This window comes from Mastigoproctus giganteus, chromosome 7, assembly GCF_048544385.1.
Source record: "Mastigoproctus giganteus isolate SK-2022 chromosome 7, ASM4854438v1, whole genome shotgun sequence".
Classification (NCBI taxonomy): Eukaryota; Metazoa; Arthropoda; class Arachnida; order Uropygi; family Thelyphonidae; genus Mastigoproctus; species Mastigoproctus giganteus.
This window is the reverse complement of record NC_143581.1, coordinates 67,604,107-67,618,694: the sequence shown is the minus strand read 5'-3', so window position 1 is coordinate 67,618,694 and position 14,588 is coordinate 67,604,107. Positions and strand designations below refer to the sequence as shown.

The window sequence follows — 14,588 nt, the reverse complement described above, 5'->3', positions numbered from 1 at the left end:
TACGTCAGCATTACAATGTTAAGGGGTGCGAAGCTGTACTTTCTGCATATGTCTTCCTGGTCTTTCATCATTTGTGGCCGCAACAGCAGTATAGCCTGCTGGGGGAGGGACTCTTTAATGCGAACTGCCACGACACAAAGGCACCGTGGACATTATGAACAACAATGCAACCCCCCTTTGTCCCCCTCTATAAAAACCAGACGTGTATTTTTTGCTAATGGTTTCTTGTGGCAGTGAAATATGTCAGTAATTCATTTTTATAAAGCTCAATACCACCGTATATACAAAAAAAGTTTTTTTCTTCAACTCGCCGGGGTGGCGCACTTATTTCTTCAGGTACACAATTTTCGGTTGTTGTTTTTTTTTTTTTTTTTTTTAATTATTATTACATAAGGGTGAGGATAGTTGAACGCGGAAGGCACAGAGAAGGGACTGAGCAATGTAGCCTCGTGCGTCCTGTATTCACACCCGCAGAAAAAAAAAAAAGAGAGGGGGGGTACAGTGGCCCACAACAAGAGTGTAAACCAAATTCTCTAAGCATTGTTTCGGCTGCTAGTGAACCATCTTCAGGTAGTAGGCGAAGAAGATATTTGTAACTACTTTGCAACAGGAAGACTATGCCTAGTAAAGCCTGAACTTCTACTGCTTAAGTAAGATCATCGAATGAGGGCGCTACAGCAGCTCACTTGACAAAAACCAGATGAATCTGCCCTTACGCTAATGATATGGAAATTCCGACGACTTCACTCTCCTCACTAAGTGTCCAGCACCTGAGCAAATAATTCGCAGTTCTGTCAAACAGGCGTCGTACGGCGCAACGTATCAAACGAGAATTCGCGAGAGTACTCCCTGTTAATATCCGCCGTCGTTGACACAGTGTTGCACGTTGTGTCCCTGGAAAATGGGGGAAATTTGTAATAAGACAAGTCTCTCATGGATTCCGACAGCGGAATAGATGTGGTGGTACTACGACGCCCTCTGCTGGTTGAAGGGCAAGGCGACACTTCGCGAGACATTTCTCGTGTCCTACTGCTCCTCCTACCCCGATGTCTCCTACATGGGATGTGGTCCTCACCGACTGTAATAAAATCCGCGTACTTCTGTTCATCCAGTTTCTTTTGCAGGTCTTCTTTATAACGGTTGATGTAGAGGAAAATCGCAAAAGTCCCTGCCAGTTCGCACATCATGAGGCCAGTCACAGCCAGCAGGAAGGAGAAACCGTAATGATAAGTGAATATCGGGCCCTGAAAGGAAGACTTCGGCCTCAGTTTATTGCCAACTTCTGCCTTGAATGTCGAAATGTATATAACCATTCCCATCAGGATTAGCAGACCTGGAAACAAAGTTTAAACAAATTATGTTAGTAAAAGTGGTTATTCTCTTATAGTTAATCTAAAATTGTTAGTTTTGACAGAGTTTGAAATGACTATTACGTTTCTATTGTGAAAATATCAGCAAATTCGATTTCGGCACAAGTTTGTTCCAAGGATGATTAGTCCAAGTACAATTTTTAATTCTGTACGTGTGACATTAAATTGGGGGAGATCTAAATAACCAACTTTACTTCGATTACACTGGAACATCTATTAACAATCCCTTGAAGCAACCGATGAGTTCTCGTTTAACTTGTCCATTAATAATTGCTAGTGGACCCTAATTCAATACTTACATCGTGCTAGTAGATAGACGGAGGGAGTTTCTAAGGATGGACAAAGGAGGGAATTAAGCAACTCTGAGAAGATGTTGCTGCAGAATTAACTGGGTAAGAAGAAACAACAACAAAAAATTCATTATAGAGCCACTAAATCCGGGGTAAACATTTCTTCACCTGTTCGTTGGAGAAGAAGCACCAGTGTGGCTTCTTAACTTTCTTTTAAAAAGAATCTCTTCTTTTAAAAAAACAGCACGGACATTATGAAACCAATCTCTGGAAATTTCATTATAAAAGAAACAGTTGATATGAATGCCAGTTAAAGTCATTGAGTGTATTAGATTTGTTGGTTTTTATGGATGAAAAACCTAAGTTCTGGAATAAAAAACCATGCTACTCCTCGTTTTAAAGCAACTAACTCGGCCACGAGATGAAAAAAAGATCATAAAAGTCCCTTTAGTTCAGAGTGGATTAAAGTAGTTGTTGTAGTAAGGTTTTTTATAGGAGCATCGACGACTAAGGCCATACGTATTGTCCCATGTATATTGTCTGTGAATTGAATGAATTGTAAGGTCGATTTTCTGTTTGCTGGATGAAAAACTCGAGTTTCAGGAATAAAAAAAAACAACGTTACCCTCTCCTGAGACCGACTAACTCAATCAGCCACGTAAAAAAGGTCATAAAAATTCCTCCCGTTATCGACGAGACTCGAATTCAGGTCTTTTCAACCGCTGTGGAGAGAACGGCGGTCCTACCAACTGTGCTGACCATGAGCGCGAGTGGATTCGAACCCAGTCCTTTATACATCAAGGGAATGAGAGCGATTATACCCAATGGAAAATCCTCAAGGGCAATGGGAAGGGGGAGGAGAGAGAGATGATTTAATTATCGGTAAAAGCCATCCATTATAATATATTGAAAGCTTTCATCCCAATCTCTGGTAACCACCATCTATTTAACTTCTGATTTATTACATTTACTAGGCGTTTGGAATAGTATGGCATTGGTTTTGAGACTAAATGGGGCTTTAGTATTCACAAATGGGCATTGATCATTCCTGAACAACAATATTGCCGATGTAATTATTAAAAATAATCTCCACTTTGGTGAATTCAAAAATTCAGTGCATAAAAATTCTCGGTTTCAAGTAAGTAGCAACTCGTTAAATGGTTCAGAGTCAGAATGAGCTTAAATCTACTTTGCAGTCTTGCAGGGATGTTATACAACTCGACAGTCATTAGAAATTTCTTGGAGGATATCCCCTCACGAAAAAGTGTCTTCTGTTCACGTGAAGAGAAATCGGAAGTTAGCTTAACAAAAAATCGAAAGCGCAATAAAGCAAATACGACGGCAAAACTAAGGTAGAAAACTGAATAGACGCACATGCTCGAGAGTGGAAGGAAGGCGTGGGGAGGGTAGTGGCACAATCAAGAACTGGAGAGGCACAATCAATGAAACAAGCCATTTGGGGGAGAAGAAAAAAAAAAGAGCAAACTAAATACTCTAAAAGTACGATAATAAACTGCACACACACCCTTGAGACATTGCACGTGCCTAAGGAGTGAGTTACGTTAACAAAATTACGGAATTAGAGCGTAAAGAATGAAAGATGTTCGGCAGAAGGCGCGCCAGTATCACTGGTGTATGGAAAGTGGGTTTTCCTGTAAGCTGTAGCAGGAGAGACTTAAAACGCTGAGAAATAGGAGAATGATGTGCGCAACGTTGCATGTCGGTTGTGACTTGGAGAGACCACGTAATAACGAGTTACGAAATCAGCGTTGCGATTTCCACTTGCCTCGGGTCAAAGAATGAGTTCTTAGAAGTAGTTTATTGAGATTTCCAATCTGACAGTCTTTAATGGCAGCTCCTGTGTATGTGTGTGCGCGTGCATGCGTTAAGTGCCAAGACAACTAAAGCCATGAGGGGGTCAGTATATGTGCGTTCTTCAACTTGTTTGCCTGTTTGCTGGATTAAAAACTCACGTTTCTGAAAGATTAAACCATGAAGCCCTCACTCGAAACCATCGAACATGGTGTAATACTGCCAATACGAATTCCTCCTCGTAGAAATGCTTGGTTCTTGAGAATTACTATTAAATAATGCGCAAGTATCTTTAATACAAGCACGAGGGTTGGTCCATATGTAATGTTTCTTTGGCCATAGAAGAGTAAAGGCAACTGATACATCAGGTTTGGAGAGGGTGGTGATTGTGTAGCACGGTGGTTATAAGCACCATCCTCTCCAAACCTGGTGGAAAAGGCCTGAGTTCGAATCCCGTCAATGACGCAAAGAACTTCAGCTGGCTTTTTTTTTTTCGCTTCATGACTGAGTTAGTCTGCCTCGGGCGTGTACAGCATGGTCCCCCCCCCCCCCCCCACTGAAACTCTGGTTTTTCATCCATTAATATAAGAAATCGATCAGAGAACACACCCAATTTATGGAGACATATCACACAAGGGCAGATCAGTTGGTTTACGGATGTCTTATAACCCTAAAGTGCTCTATGATCTTAATTACTTGCACACCTCTACGCATCTTTCATATTGGAAATACATCGCACCTTGGTTGTCATCATTGATTCACCAGGGTACCTGCACACCCACCCATCAATGAGGAGCCAACAAGCTCCGAAACGATGCAGTCTAGGTGGTGATATCCGCCGAGAATAAGTAACATTTAGTCTTCCCCATTGGTGAAGCGTTACTTATTCGAGGTAGTGCAATATCATGGTAACTCATTGAAGGTATTCACAATATGAAATGTACTTAATGATGCCAATTCCTAGTTACTTAGTAGCTGGTTGGTTGCGTGTAGAAATGATGCACTTGCACTAACTTACACATCAGTTAACTATTTCGCAACTTGACTTATAACCTTACAGTGCTCTATGAGGCTGTCCCTAATATGGATTAATACGACCCCAAAACGAAAAACAATCGAAATCGTGGAGCATCCCTCTTCTTCCCCATTTCTAAACCGTTTCGAGCGCAGAAGGAAGCTGGAAAGAACTCATGAGAATCAAGATGTCAACGATTTGCAGCAGTCGACTCGGAAGAAGAAACCAGAATTCATGGCATCCGTCTTGTGGGATGCAGGAGGATTGGTGCTTGATTTCCTGGAACAAGCTGCCACTGTCAATGTCGAATATTATGCTAAACTACTGAGACGTTTCCGCGAGGAATTCAAGCTCAAGATGAGCGGGAAATTGGCCAAAGGAGTCATCTTGTATCAAGACCGAGCACGTTTGTGACTCAGGCAACACTGCCTGACTATGGGTTCGAGCTATTACAGCATCCGTTCGACTAACAGATTTGGCTCCATCGGACTATTTTCTATTTCCAAATCTCAAAAGGACTTGAAAGGAAAGGACAGAAATTTAACAGTGACAATGCTGTGATGGATACAGTTAACAACTGGATTGAGTCAAAATATTTCGAATTTTATTTTAGCGGGTTATAAAAGCTATTGGAGTGTTCCAAAATGTGTGTTGACTTAAAGGTGGGGGGCTATGTTGAAAAATAAATGGAATTTCACAACTTTACAGCTTTCCTTCCATGAGAGGCTAGACATTTTTCAACTTCCTCTAGTAATCCTCGCCTCAGTTTTCAACACCATTTTGACTCCATACCATGTTGTGTCAAAGCAGTGATTTGGGTTGTGGTCCAATACGCTGCTAGCTCATGGTCCTAATAAAGTGACCAGCAGTTCCATTGTCTTTCGTCTTCAATGATTCAGTTTATGCGCTTGCCCACTAAAGAGAAAAATTAATATTTGCTGTTACACATAAACTTCCTGATTTCCTTGAACGAGAAGATTTTATTTTATTATTAATTATTAGTTAACAGAGTTCAGTATTTCAGAATTTATTTATCAAGTACTTTTCACACTTTTCACCTTTAAGGAAGCCGATCATTTCCCATTCAATCTCTCCCCACTACTCTTCTTGTGGTAACCTTCGTTCCTTTAATGTTCTTACCTCCACCTTCTCTCCGAGCTGGGAAATACAATCAATAAGTTATGATTTCGAGAAGCTTCCAACTTCAAAGAGATCCGCAAAGTTAATTCAAATGAAATACATTCGCTCGCGCTCTTTTCGTGTTAAAATATTCGCGCGAATTTGTTTCGACATCGCCCATTAATCGTACCTGGGATGTCTGAGATCGTTAATTCGTCAACACAATTGAAACAAGAGATGCGTATCTCACATTCGTCGGCTGTACGCTAATTAAACGAAGTTAGTCACGTAGGGTCGTGTGCAAATAAATGACTCTGGGGTTAATGGAATATTCGTTCGCACTTCCCGTTTATAAATGATTAGTGTCGAGAGCGGGAGGGAAATGCTGCAGTGATCTCATTTGCATATAGCCAGTAGATTATGTTTGACATCGCAAGCATGGAGCGCTCCTGGTACTTATATATAATCCGGATGAGCAGTATCACTTCGGTCAAGTCTGTTCTCCCTTCCAATGACCCTTTTCCCTGACCCAGTAGGTGAAATCAAAGAATTATAATTTTTTTTTATTTGAGAGTCCTCAGAATTGTAAAGGATTGTGCCTGTTGACAACCGAGTTAAAATTTTAGAAATTGTGTATTTAGGGAGTTAGCAAGTTAAAAGTTAAGATATGAGTTAGTAAGTTAAAAGTTAGGATAATGAATTAGTAAGTTAAAAGTTAAGGTATGAGTTAGTAAGTTAAAAGTTAAGGTATGAGTTAGTAAGTTAAAAGTTAGGATAATGAATTAGTAAGTTAAAAGTTAAGGTATGAGTTAGTTAGTAGTTAAAAGATAATGAATTAGTAAGTTAAAAGTTAAGATATCAATTCTTAAATTAAAAGTTAAACATTAAGATATCAGTTAGTAAGTTAAAAGTTAAACATTAAGATATCAGTTAGTAAGTTAAAAGTTAATATTTGAGTTACTAAGTTAAAATTTTAGTTAGTAAGTTAAAAGTTAAACTTTAAGATATGAGTTAGTAAGTTAAAAGTGAAGAAATGAGTTAGTAAGTTGAAAGCTAACACATGAATTAGTAAGTTAAAAGTTAAGATATGAGTTAGTAACTTAAAAATTAAGATATATGAATTAGTAAATTAAAAGATAATATACGAGTTAGTAAGTAAAAGTTAAGATATGCAAGTTAAACGCTATTTATGAATTAGTAAGTTAAAGTTAAGATATGAATTAGTAAGTTAAAAGTTAAGATAGGTAAGTTAAAAGTTAGATATGAATTAGAAAGTTAAAAGTTAAGATATGTAAGTTAAAAATTGAGATATTATTTAGTAACTTAAACGTTAAGATATGTATTACTAAATTAAAAGCTAATATATGAGTTAGTGAGTTAAAAGTTAAGAGACGTAGATTAAAAGCTAAGATATGAATTAATAACTTAAAAGTTAAGATACGAATTAGTAAATTAAAAGTTAATATATGAGTTAGTAAGTTAAAAGTTAAGATATGCATTAGTTTAGTAAGCTAAAAGTTAAGATATGTGTTAGTAAGTTAAAAGTTAAAATATGCATTAGTTTAGTAAGTTAAAAGTTAAGATATGTGTTAGTAAGTTAAAAGTTAAGATATGCATTAGTTTAGTAAGTTAAAAGTTAAGATATGCATTAGTTTAGTAAGTTAAAAGTTAAGATATGCATTAGTTTACTGAGTTAAAAGTTAAGATATGCATTAGTTTAGTATGTTAAAAGGTAAAATATCAATTACGAGGTTAAAATATTTCTTAGTAAGTTGAAAGTTAAAAGGTAAAACATTAGTTACGAAGTTAAAAGTTAAGGTATTACTTAGGAAGTTGAGTTAAGAAGTTAAAATATAAAATAGGGTAGATTAAACAGTTAGAAAAGAATTTCATACAGAAGTTGGAAAATAAGTTAAAAGGAAAAAAGGTAGAAAATTATCTAGGAGTTGGAATGTTTCAGATGCAAGTTAGAAGTTAAATTCTGGAGAAATCAAACACCGTATGAAAATGCACTGTTGCACTACCTGAGAGAATGAAGGCGATGCCAGAAGCAAAGGTAAGGACTCTTTTTCTTCGACAGGCGTGACCGGAGAAACAAAGCAGTTCCCCAATTACCAGTACTATAGTGCTGAGGAAAATGAAAGTGGATGCCCGGTTAACAGCATCTGTAAGAAAAAAGTAAGAATTCAAATAATGAAATAAATTTTCAGAATTTCTTAGGAATTTTTTAATTAATAAAAAAAGAAAACATAAGAAACTTATTGGAAAAGGGTGCCAACGAACAATGATGTTCGATTAGTATGAAAATTTAAAGCGCTCTCATTGCCTCTCCGAATCTGGAATTTTAGATATCTACAAACGTTGCTTTGGCGATGGTTTCACGCGTGTCTCAGGCCATATTGCGCCAGTACAAGTGTGTGTGTGTGTTCACCGTCCCATTCACAACAGTGTCTGGGCTAACAAAAAAACAAAATAACCTACAGCAACATCCTATTTCTGTCACCTGAGATTGGTTAACTACAATCGTCAGTCTCTCTCTGCAATCAAACCCATTCCTCTCCAAATGAATGACAATGGTAAACCACTATAAATAAATAAACAAAGAATATTTTATGTTTACTGAAGAATAGAGTAAAGCATCTGGGATCTATCGCATGCAGCTAAGCGTCTTACTGTTGTAGAGTATATAAAATTAGCATTAACTTTTAATTCTACTACAGTCTTCAAATGAGGTACACGTTTCATTAATTCGCACATGCGTGTACATACAAAGGAACACTTTTGATCTAGCATGGAGGGCAATTGTCCTGTTATTTTGAGCTTGAACATAATATCCAATGCGTATCTATCCACGTCTACCACATAAACTTCCATCATTTGGAGCACTGGGAGGATTTGTGCTTGTACGAATCTGTGGCAGTTTTGTTTGTGTATCCTCGGAAGCATTATGGTGATTGCTCTTAGTGCATGATGGGAGTTGTGACCAGGGTCAGAAGATGACACCTCTAAACAGTTTTATTGCCATTGTGATCCTCATACTGTTAATAGTTGTTGGCAGTGTTGGAAGAATTACTCACGTGCCCGTTTGAGTACTTCATATTTGTGGAGGTAGATAATGGTTGTATGTTACTGGCTTCAGCAGCCAGTACTCTTCTGGAACACAGTTCTTTAGTGTCAGGACAGCTGCATACAGCACAGAGGGTTCCATCCATCGGTATTGCACTCTCTCCGATGGACGGGTCACCCAGTGCGTAAACGCACTAGACAGTAGAACCAGTCCCGGCTCTTTGTGCCAAGGGACTGGGGCGAGGAATCGCTTACCCAGGTGGCTCTCGATCTCGGGTGAAAAAGTGGCCTTAAACATCACAACCATACACTTACGCAAAAAAAATTAACACATTCAGGCCAGTAGATAGTTGTAGTATTTCTAATTACAGAATAACTCAAGATGGAGTTGGACTCACGTCTAGGGGCCACTCGAAACAAGAAAGATTTATATATACATGTCGCGAATGGATTTAAATAGAATTTATATATGAGAATGTATAAAAATCTTGAGAATTTATATAAAATTGTGTTTTTAAATATAAGAAGCACCCATCAGATGGTTAGATAAAGGTCTGGTTAAAATTCTTTGTGGTTTGCAAGTCACGAACATAAAGAAGATGCTGTTTCCAATGCCAATTGAGGCTTCTCATTTTATTTGCTGTGTCAAAACTTTAAATTTACTGTGAGCCAGCTTTCCTGTATAAGAGGTTTGTACTGCGGTGTAACCACCTTTACAGGGGGCCGTTTATTATTACTTTAATATTTTACTAAAAGTCTTTACTTTGTGAATCTTCTGTATGTATACAGTACGTTTATGGTGACTCCAACTAAGAAAGATATTTGAATATACAAATATGCTAACACTGCGAGTTTATAATTTAAAACACAGAAGATACTTGTTGGCATCGCACTCGAATTTCAGTAGAATGTAAATTTTCAGCAAATTACATGTGAAAATAATAATAAATAAATAAATCTTTATTTGTCCTACCAAATATAAATATATATGTACATTGGTAAGTGATAGTAATAGTGTTCGTCTTATAGTGGAAGGAAGCCACAGACTTTTGCTGCACTGGAGAAAAAAAACACAAAGTAGATAGGAAAATACATATTATATGCGTCCCTCCTCGTACTGATAAATATCCACTTGACCGTTTGAATTTATTTAAACTGCCAGCTCCAACTACCTGTGAGGGTAACTTGTTCCAGCCATCAACGATTCGCTGGCTAAAATAAAACTTCCTACAATCTAATCTAAACCTTAATCCCTATAATTTGAATTTATGGCCCCTATTTCTTGAATTCTTTATAACAATGAAAATTCCACCTTCATTCATTTTACTAATCCCTCTCACAGCCATATAAACCTCAGTCAGGTCGCCTCTGAGATGCCTGGTTACCAAGCTCTGTAGCCCACATAATCGGAGTCTTTTCTAGTACGGTCGTCCTTTTGCCGATCTCACCATTCGAGTTGCTCGTCTTTGGACTTTTTCAAGAAGCTCAATGTCTTTTGTAGATGATGCCTCCATACTAGAACACAGTATTCCAAATGTGAAACTATAACTTCCCGTTCTCTCCAGGATAACGTTCGATAAACCATTGATAAGACATTATGGGCTTTCCTGGCTGCCTGTTTATGCTGTTCTAAAAACTTCATATCTGCCCGTATCGTAACTCCCAGATCCCTTTCTTCCTCTACTGTTTTTAATGCAACTCCACCAAGTGTATCGTTTATTTTGGGGTAGCTCTTCCTCAAATGTAAGATCTTGCATTCTGCTGCATTAAAGCTTAACTGCCACTTCTTTGACCATCTTCGAAGTCTGTTCAAGTCATCCTGAAGGCGCGCTGCTTGGCACCGATCATTAACAACTCTACCAATCCATACGTCTTCTGCAAATTTTGACATCATTCCTTCGTCGATGTCATTTATGAAAATGAGAAACAACAGTGGTCCAAGAACTGATCCTCGAGGGACCTCCACTCCTGACGTTACACCAATCTGAAGAATATCCATTAATCACGCCCTCTGTCTTCTGCACTGCAGTCCATCTTAGAACCTTGCCAGTATTCCGAAGTTGTTCAAGCTTATAGAGTAATCCCTCATGAGGGACCGAGTAAAATTCTTTGCTAAAGTCCAAGTAATCTAGGTCTAAATGTTTCCTGCATCCAGCTCATGAGTAACCTTGTCAGGTATCCTACTAAGTTCGTTAAACATGGTTTCCCCTTAACAAAACCATGTTGTGTATCCTTCAGAATGATATCTATCTAAATGTCCCTGTACTGCAAGCTTAATCATTACTTCTAAGATTTTTCTAACTGCTGAAGTCAGACTAACCAATCTGTAGTTACCAATTTCACTCTTAGAACAGCCTTTATGTATTGGTGAAACGTTCGCAATTCTCCAATCCAAAGGAACCTCCTCAGAGTCCAAAGATGCCCTCAGAAGTAACCACGGTCGTTCAATACACTCCCCAGCTGTCTCCCTCAAAACTACTGGGTATATGTTATCAACTCCCGGGGCCATATTTGCCTTTATGCTCATTTTTTCCTAATGAACCATCATCTGTAATTACAAAATCACTAATTTCATAATGCTCCGTCACACTCGCACAACCTCTTCTCAGCATGAAGGTTTTTTTCGTCAGTAAAGACCGATGCAAAGCACCTATTCAATTCATCCGCAACATCAGCTGGGTTATCTAAGAATTTCCCACAACCAGTACACAAGGGTCCGATCTGATTAGCTTTCTTCTTCTTCGTTGTAGTCACATAGATGAAAAATTCCTCGTCCTCATTCTTTGCTCTCTTAGCCAATGATTTCTAATACGCAGGCTTGGCCTTCCTAATCTTATTCATAGTGCTATTACAGATCGGCTTGTACCTGTTGTAGGCTTCAGTACTGTCCATTGCTCTCTAACCATCCCATGCTATCTTTTTTCTGCTCTATTTGACGGGCCATTTCCGCAGTCATCCATTTCAGCATCCTCATCTTCCTGCAATATTTTCTTAATGGTATGTATGCATAAGAAGAAATGCTATTCCAAAGAACAGAAGTAGATGGATAAATGAGGAAAAATTACTTCTGTGAGTTTGAAGTTGAATGGATATTGACTGGGTGAGGAAGAGAGAGAGAGAGAGGTGGAATTACGGATGCCAGTTCGGTAGAACGGTGCCCATGGAAGTATCTATAGAAAGGCATACAGTAGAAATTGAGAAATTGAGCGTCTGTGTAAGAGTGGAGGTAGTTTATTATCCCGACTACCCTGATTTGGATAAAGGCTAGAAATCTGTGTGAGATTTTGGAGGTACCAACCCAGATGTAGAGAAAATATTCGATTGCATTCTTCTTTCAGTTCAGTGGCCACTTCAGTTGCAGAATGAAGACTTATTAGCTCCATGATCCCGTGTTCAAGTTCATTCCAAAGCGGTTGGAGCACATTCAGGTATTGCACATTTAAACGTGTGGTTGTCACAGTGACAAACTGATGATATGCTCCCAGAGATGAAATACCTTTGAAATTCCTTAATTACTTTCCGCGATTCATTCTGCGTGTTTGTAATATCACTGCTTTTGCCTGCCAACTTTAAAACGTTTTCCTGCTTTGCATACATCTCATTCATTAGTTCATCATGGGAGGGGCACCTGAATACCTTTTGTAGTGCAGTATACGTATATAATCTTCTCTGTAAATATGAGCGTTGCTGAAGCTAAAGCAACAAATTAGTTTTTTGGAGGACATAAGATCGAACTGCGTTTTAGAAACTGAAGATAACTAAATTTTCTTCTCCACCCAGGAGAATTACTTTTCATCGACCATCAGTCAGCATTTAGCTAACTGGTGGCTGTTGAGAAGTTGTTTGTTGAAAGGACAAATCCACTAGGAACTATTCGGTAAATTGTTGTGAACAAAACTTACAGAATTTCCAATCAGTGGAAGAAGTTCATCAACATACAGGAGGAAGGTAGTGGGTGAAAATACCATTACACGTATTGAGGGATTAGAGAGAAAACTGGCTAATCAGTTGCAAAAAGCAGAAGGAAGATCATATGATGAAAGCCTGTTCAGAAGACTTTTGTGCTAAATAAAATCGAAAGCCTAAATAAGATCGAAAGCTTTGACAATATGGAGAGTAACTAAAGTGTCTCCAAACTTTTTAATGGAATTTGTTCGAAAATGAGTATCAGAAGCCAGGAGATTACTAGTAGATCGACATTCACGAATTCATATTGGTAATCATTAATCAGATAGAATATTTCGTCGTAGGGTAAGCCTGAGAGTTGGGCGAATTTCTCCATCATTTTGAAAATGATTGAGTTTGTTGCAATGGGATGGGAATGGAGAGATCAGTCACCTTTTTATGGAATTGGTTGGATATGAGCAAATTTCCCCACCGAAAAAAAAATCACCAGTGGATTAAGAGAGTATAAAAAGCTGAATATGTAAAGAGGACGAGACAGTAATTAAATACCGAACACATGTTTATGAATAAGAGTAGAAATGTCATCAGAACCCAGAACTTTCTCGTCATGAAGATTGTTCAGAATTCTCCTGATCGCTTTCTGTCTGAAAAAATTGAATGTAATCTGTTCGATATTATCTACCGAGCTTTAGATTAAGATACAATGGAATGATCGGGATGTAACAGAGCCAGAACTACGAATGAACGGAAGATGAGGAGCAGCAAGAAACCAAAAGAATTACATTTGACTACTCTTCGTATTCTCAAAGTCTAGTTCGAGCAACTAACTTACACCTGTTTGTTGCTTTAGTGCAAGTAGAAAATGAAGTTTGTGATTTCATAAACGCCAACGCGATGTACCGTTTTCTTATCTTGAGTACTCTCAGACCACTTTTGGAAAATCTGAGGTTTAGATCAGCGGTTCCCAACTTTTTCGGCCACCGGTCCTTTTTCCATAAACCCATCCTCCTACCCTACCTTATAAAAAGTATTATTCAGACTAGCTGTTTGAACGACACCCTAAGCAAGATAATAATACAATAAAGTCCAAAATAGTAACAATTGCACATTTATTCAAAATCCAATTAAAACTTTTTAGTTTAATTAATTCAACAATATTGATGAACTTCATCCAGCGATACCAGCTTTTCAAAGTCTCATATTAATTTAGCAAAAGTCTTAGATACTACATTTAATAACTACTTCATTGTTCAATAAATTCTTAATTCGGTGGATGGGCTTGATGAAATGAAATGATACCAGCTGCCCAACGTCTGTTTTAAAGACATTGGTCAGGAGTCTTAAATCTCCACTTTTAATAATCTGGAGTCGATTTCTTTAGTTGGAGAGAAGTTGGATGATCACACAAAAACCAGCGTAAAATATTTACAAATACTTATCACATACAAATATCACATTTGTATGCACGCACCTTCACCTACCATAGACTAATTCATAAGGAAATCAATAGCTATTACCAATAACTGGCTATCTTTTGACAACTCCGAAACAATTATAAATACAAAGTGACCCAAGGAAATAACTTTGAAAGCGATAAGGTACAGTAAAAATTAAAGCTCTAGGCTCAAGTCTGGTCAATAGTAAATAAGCGACCAACGCACTCGGTTTTATTGGGGGGGGGGAGAGATAGGAGCATCAGCAACCATATTGCTCTGTATATTGTCTAATAATGGCGTGTGTTCTAAGGTCGATTTGCTGTTTGCTGGACGAAGAAAACCCAAGTTTCCAGGAGAAAAAACAATGCTACCCTCGCTTGAGACTGACTAACTCAGCCACGTTTTGAAAAAGGCCCATTAAAATTCCTCATGTCATCGACGGAACTCGAACTGGGGTCTTTTCCACCCGGTGTGGAGAAAACTTCGATTCTACCAACTGTTCTACCCAGGAAGGCTAACGCACTAGGAGGGTCCCACCTCCTCACCTAGGTTACCATCTAGGTACCCTAGGTGA

General features: G+C 38.2%; 1 protein-coding gene across 1 annotated transcript in view; it reads right to left on the bottom strand.

Annotated features, from left to right (window-relative positions):
- Positions 1-435: 435 nt before the first annotated feature.
- Positions 436-14,588, bottom strand: part of LOC150082977 (voltage-dependent calcium channel gamma-5 subunit-like) — a 163,062-nt gene continuing 148,909 nt past the window's right edge. Inside the window, exons 4-5 of the mRNA XM_090378341.1 lie at positions 7,631-7,771; positions 436-1,333 (exon numbers count right to left, since the gene is read on the bottom strand). Of these exons, the coding sequence (XP_090234467.1) occupies positions 795-1,333; positions 7,631-7,771 (680 nt within the window). The 3' untranslated portion in view covers positions 436-794. The remainder of the gene's footprint in view (positions 1,334-7,630; positions 7,772-14,588) is intronic.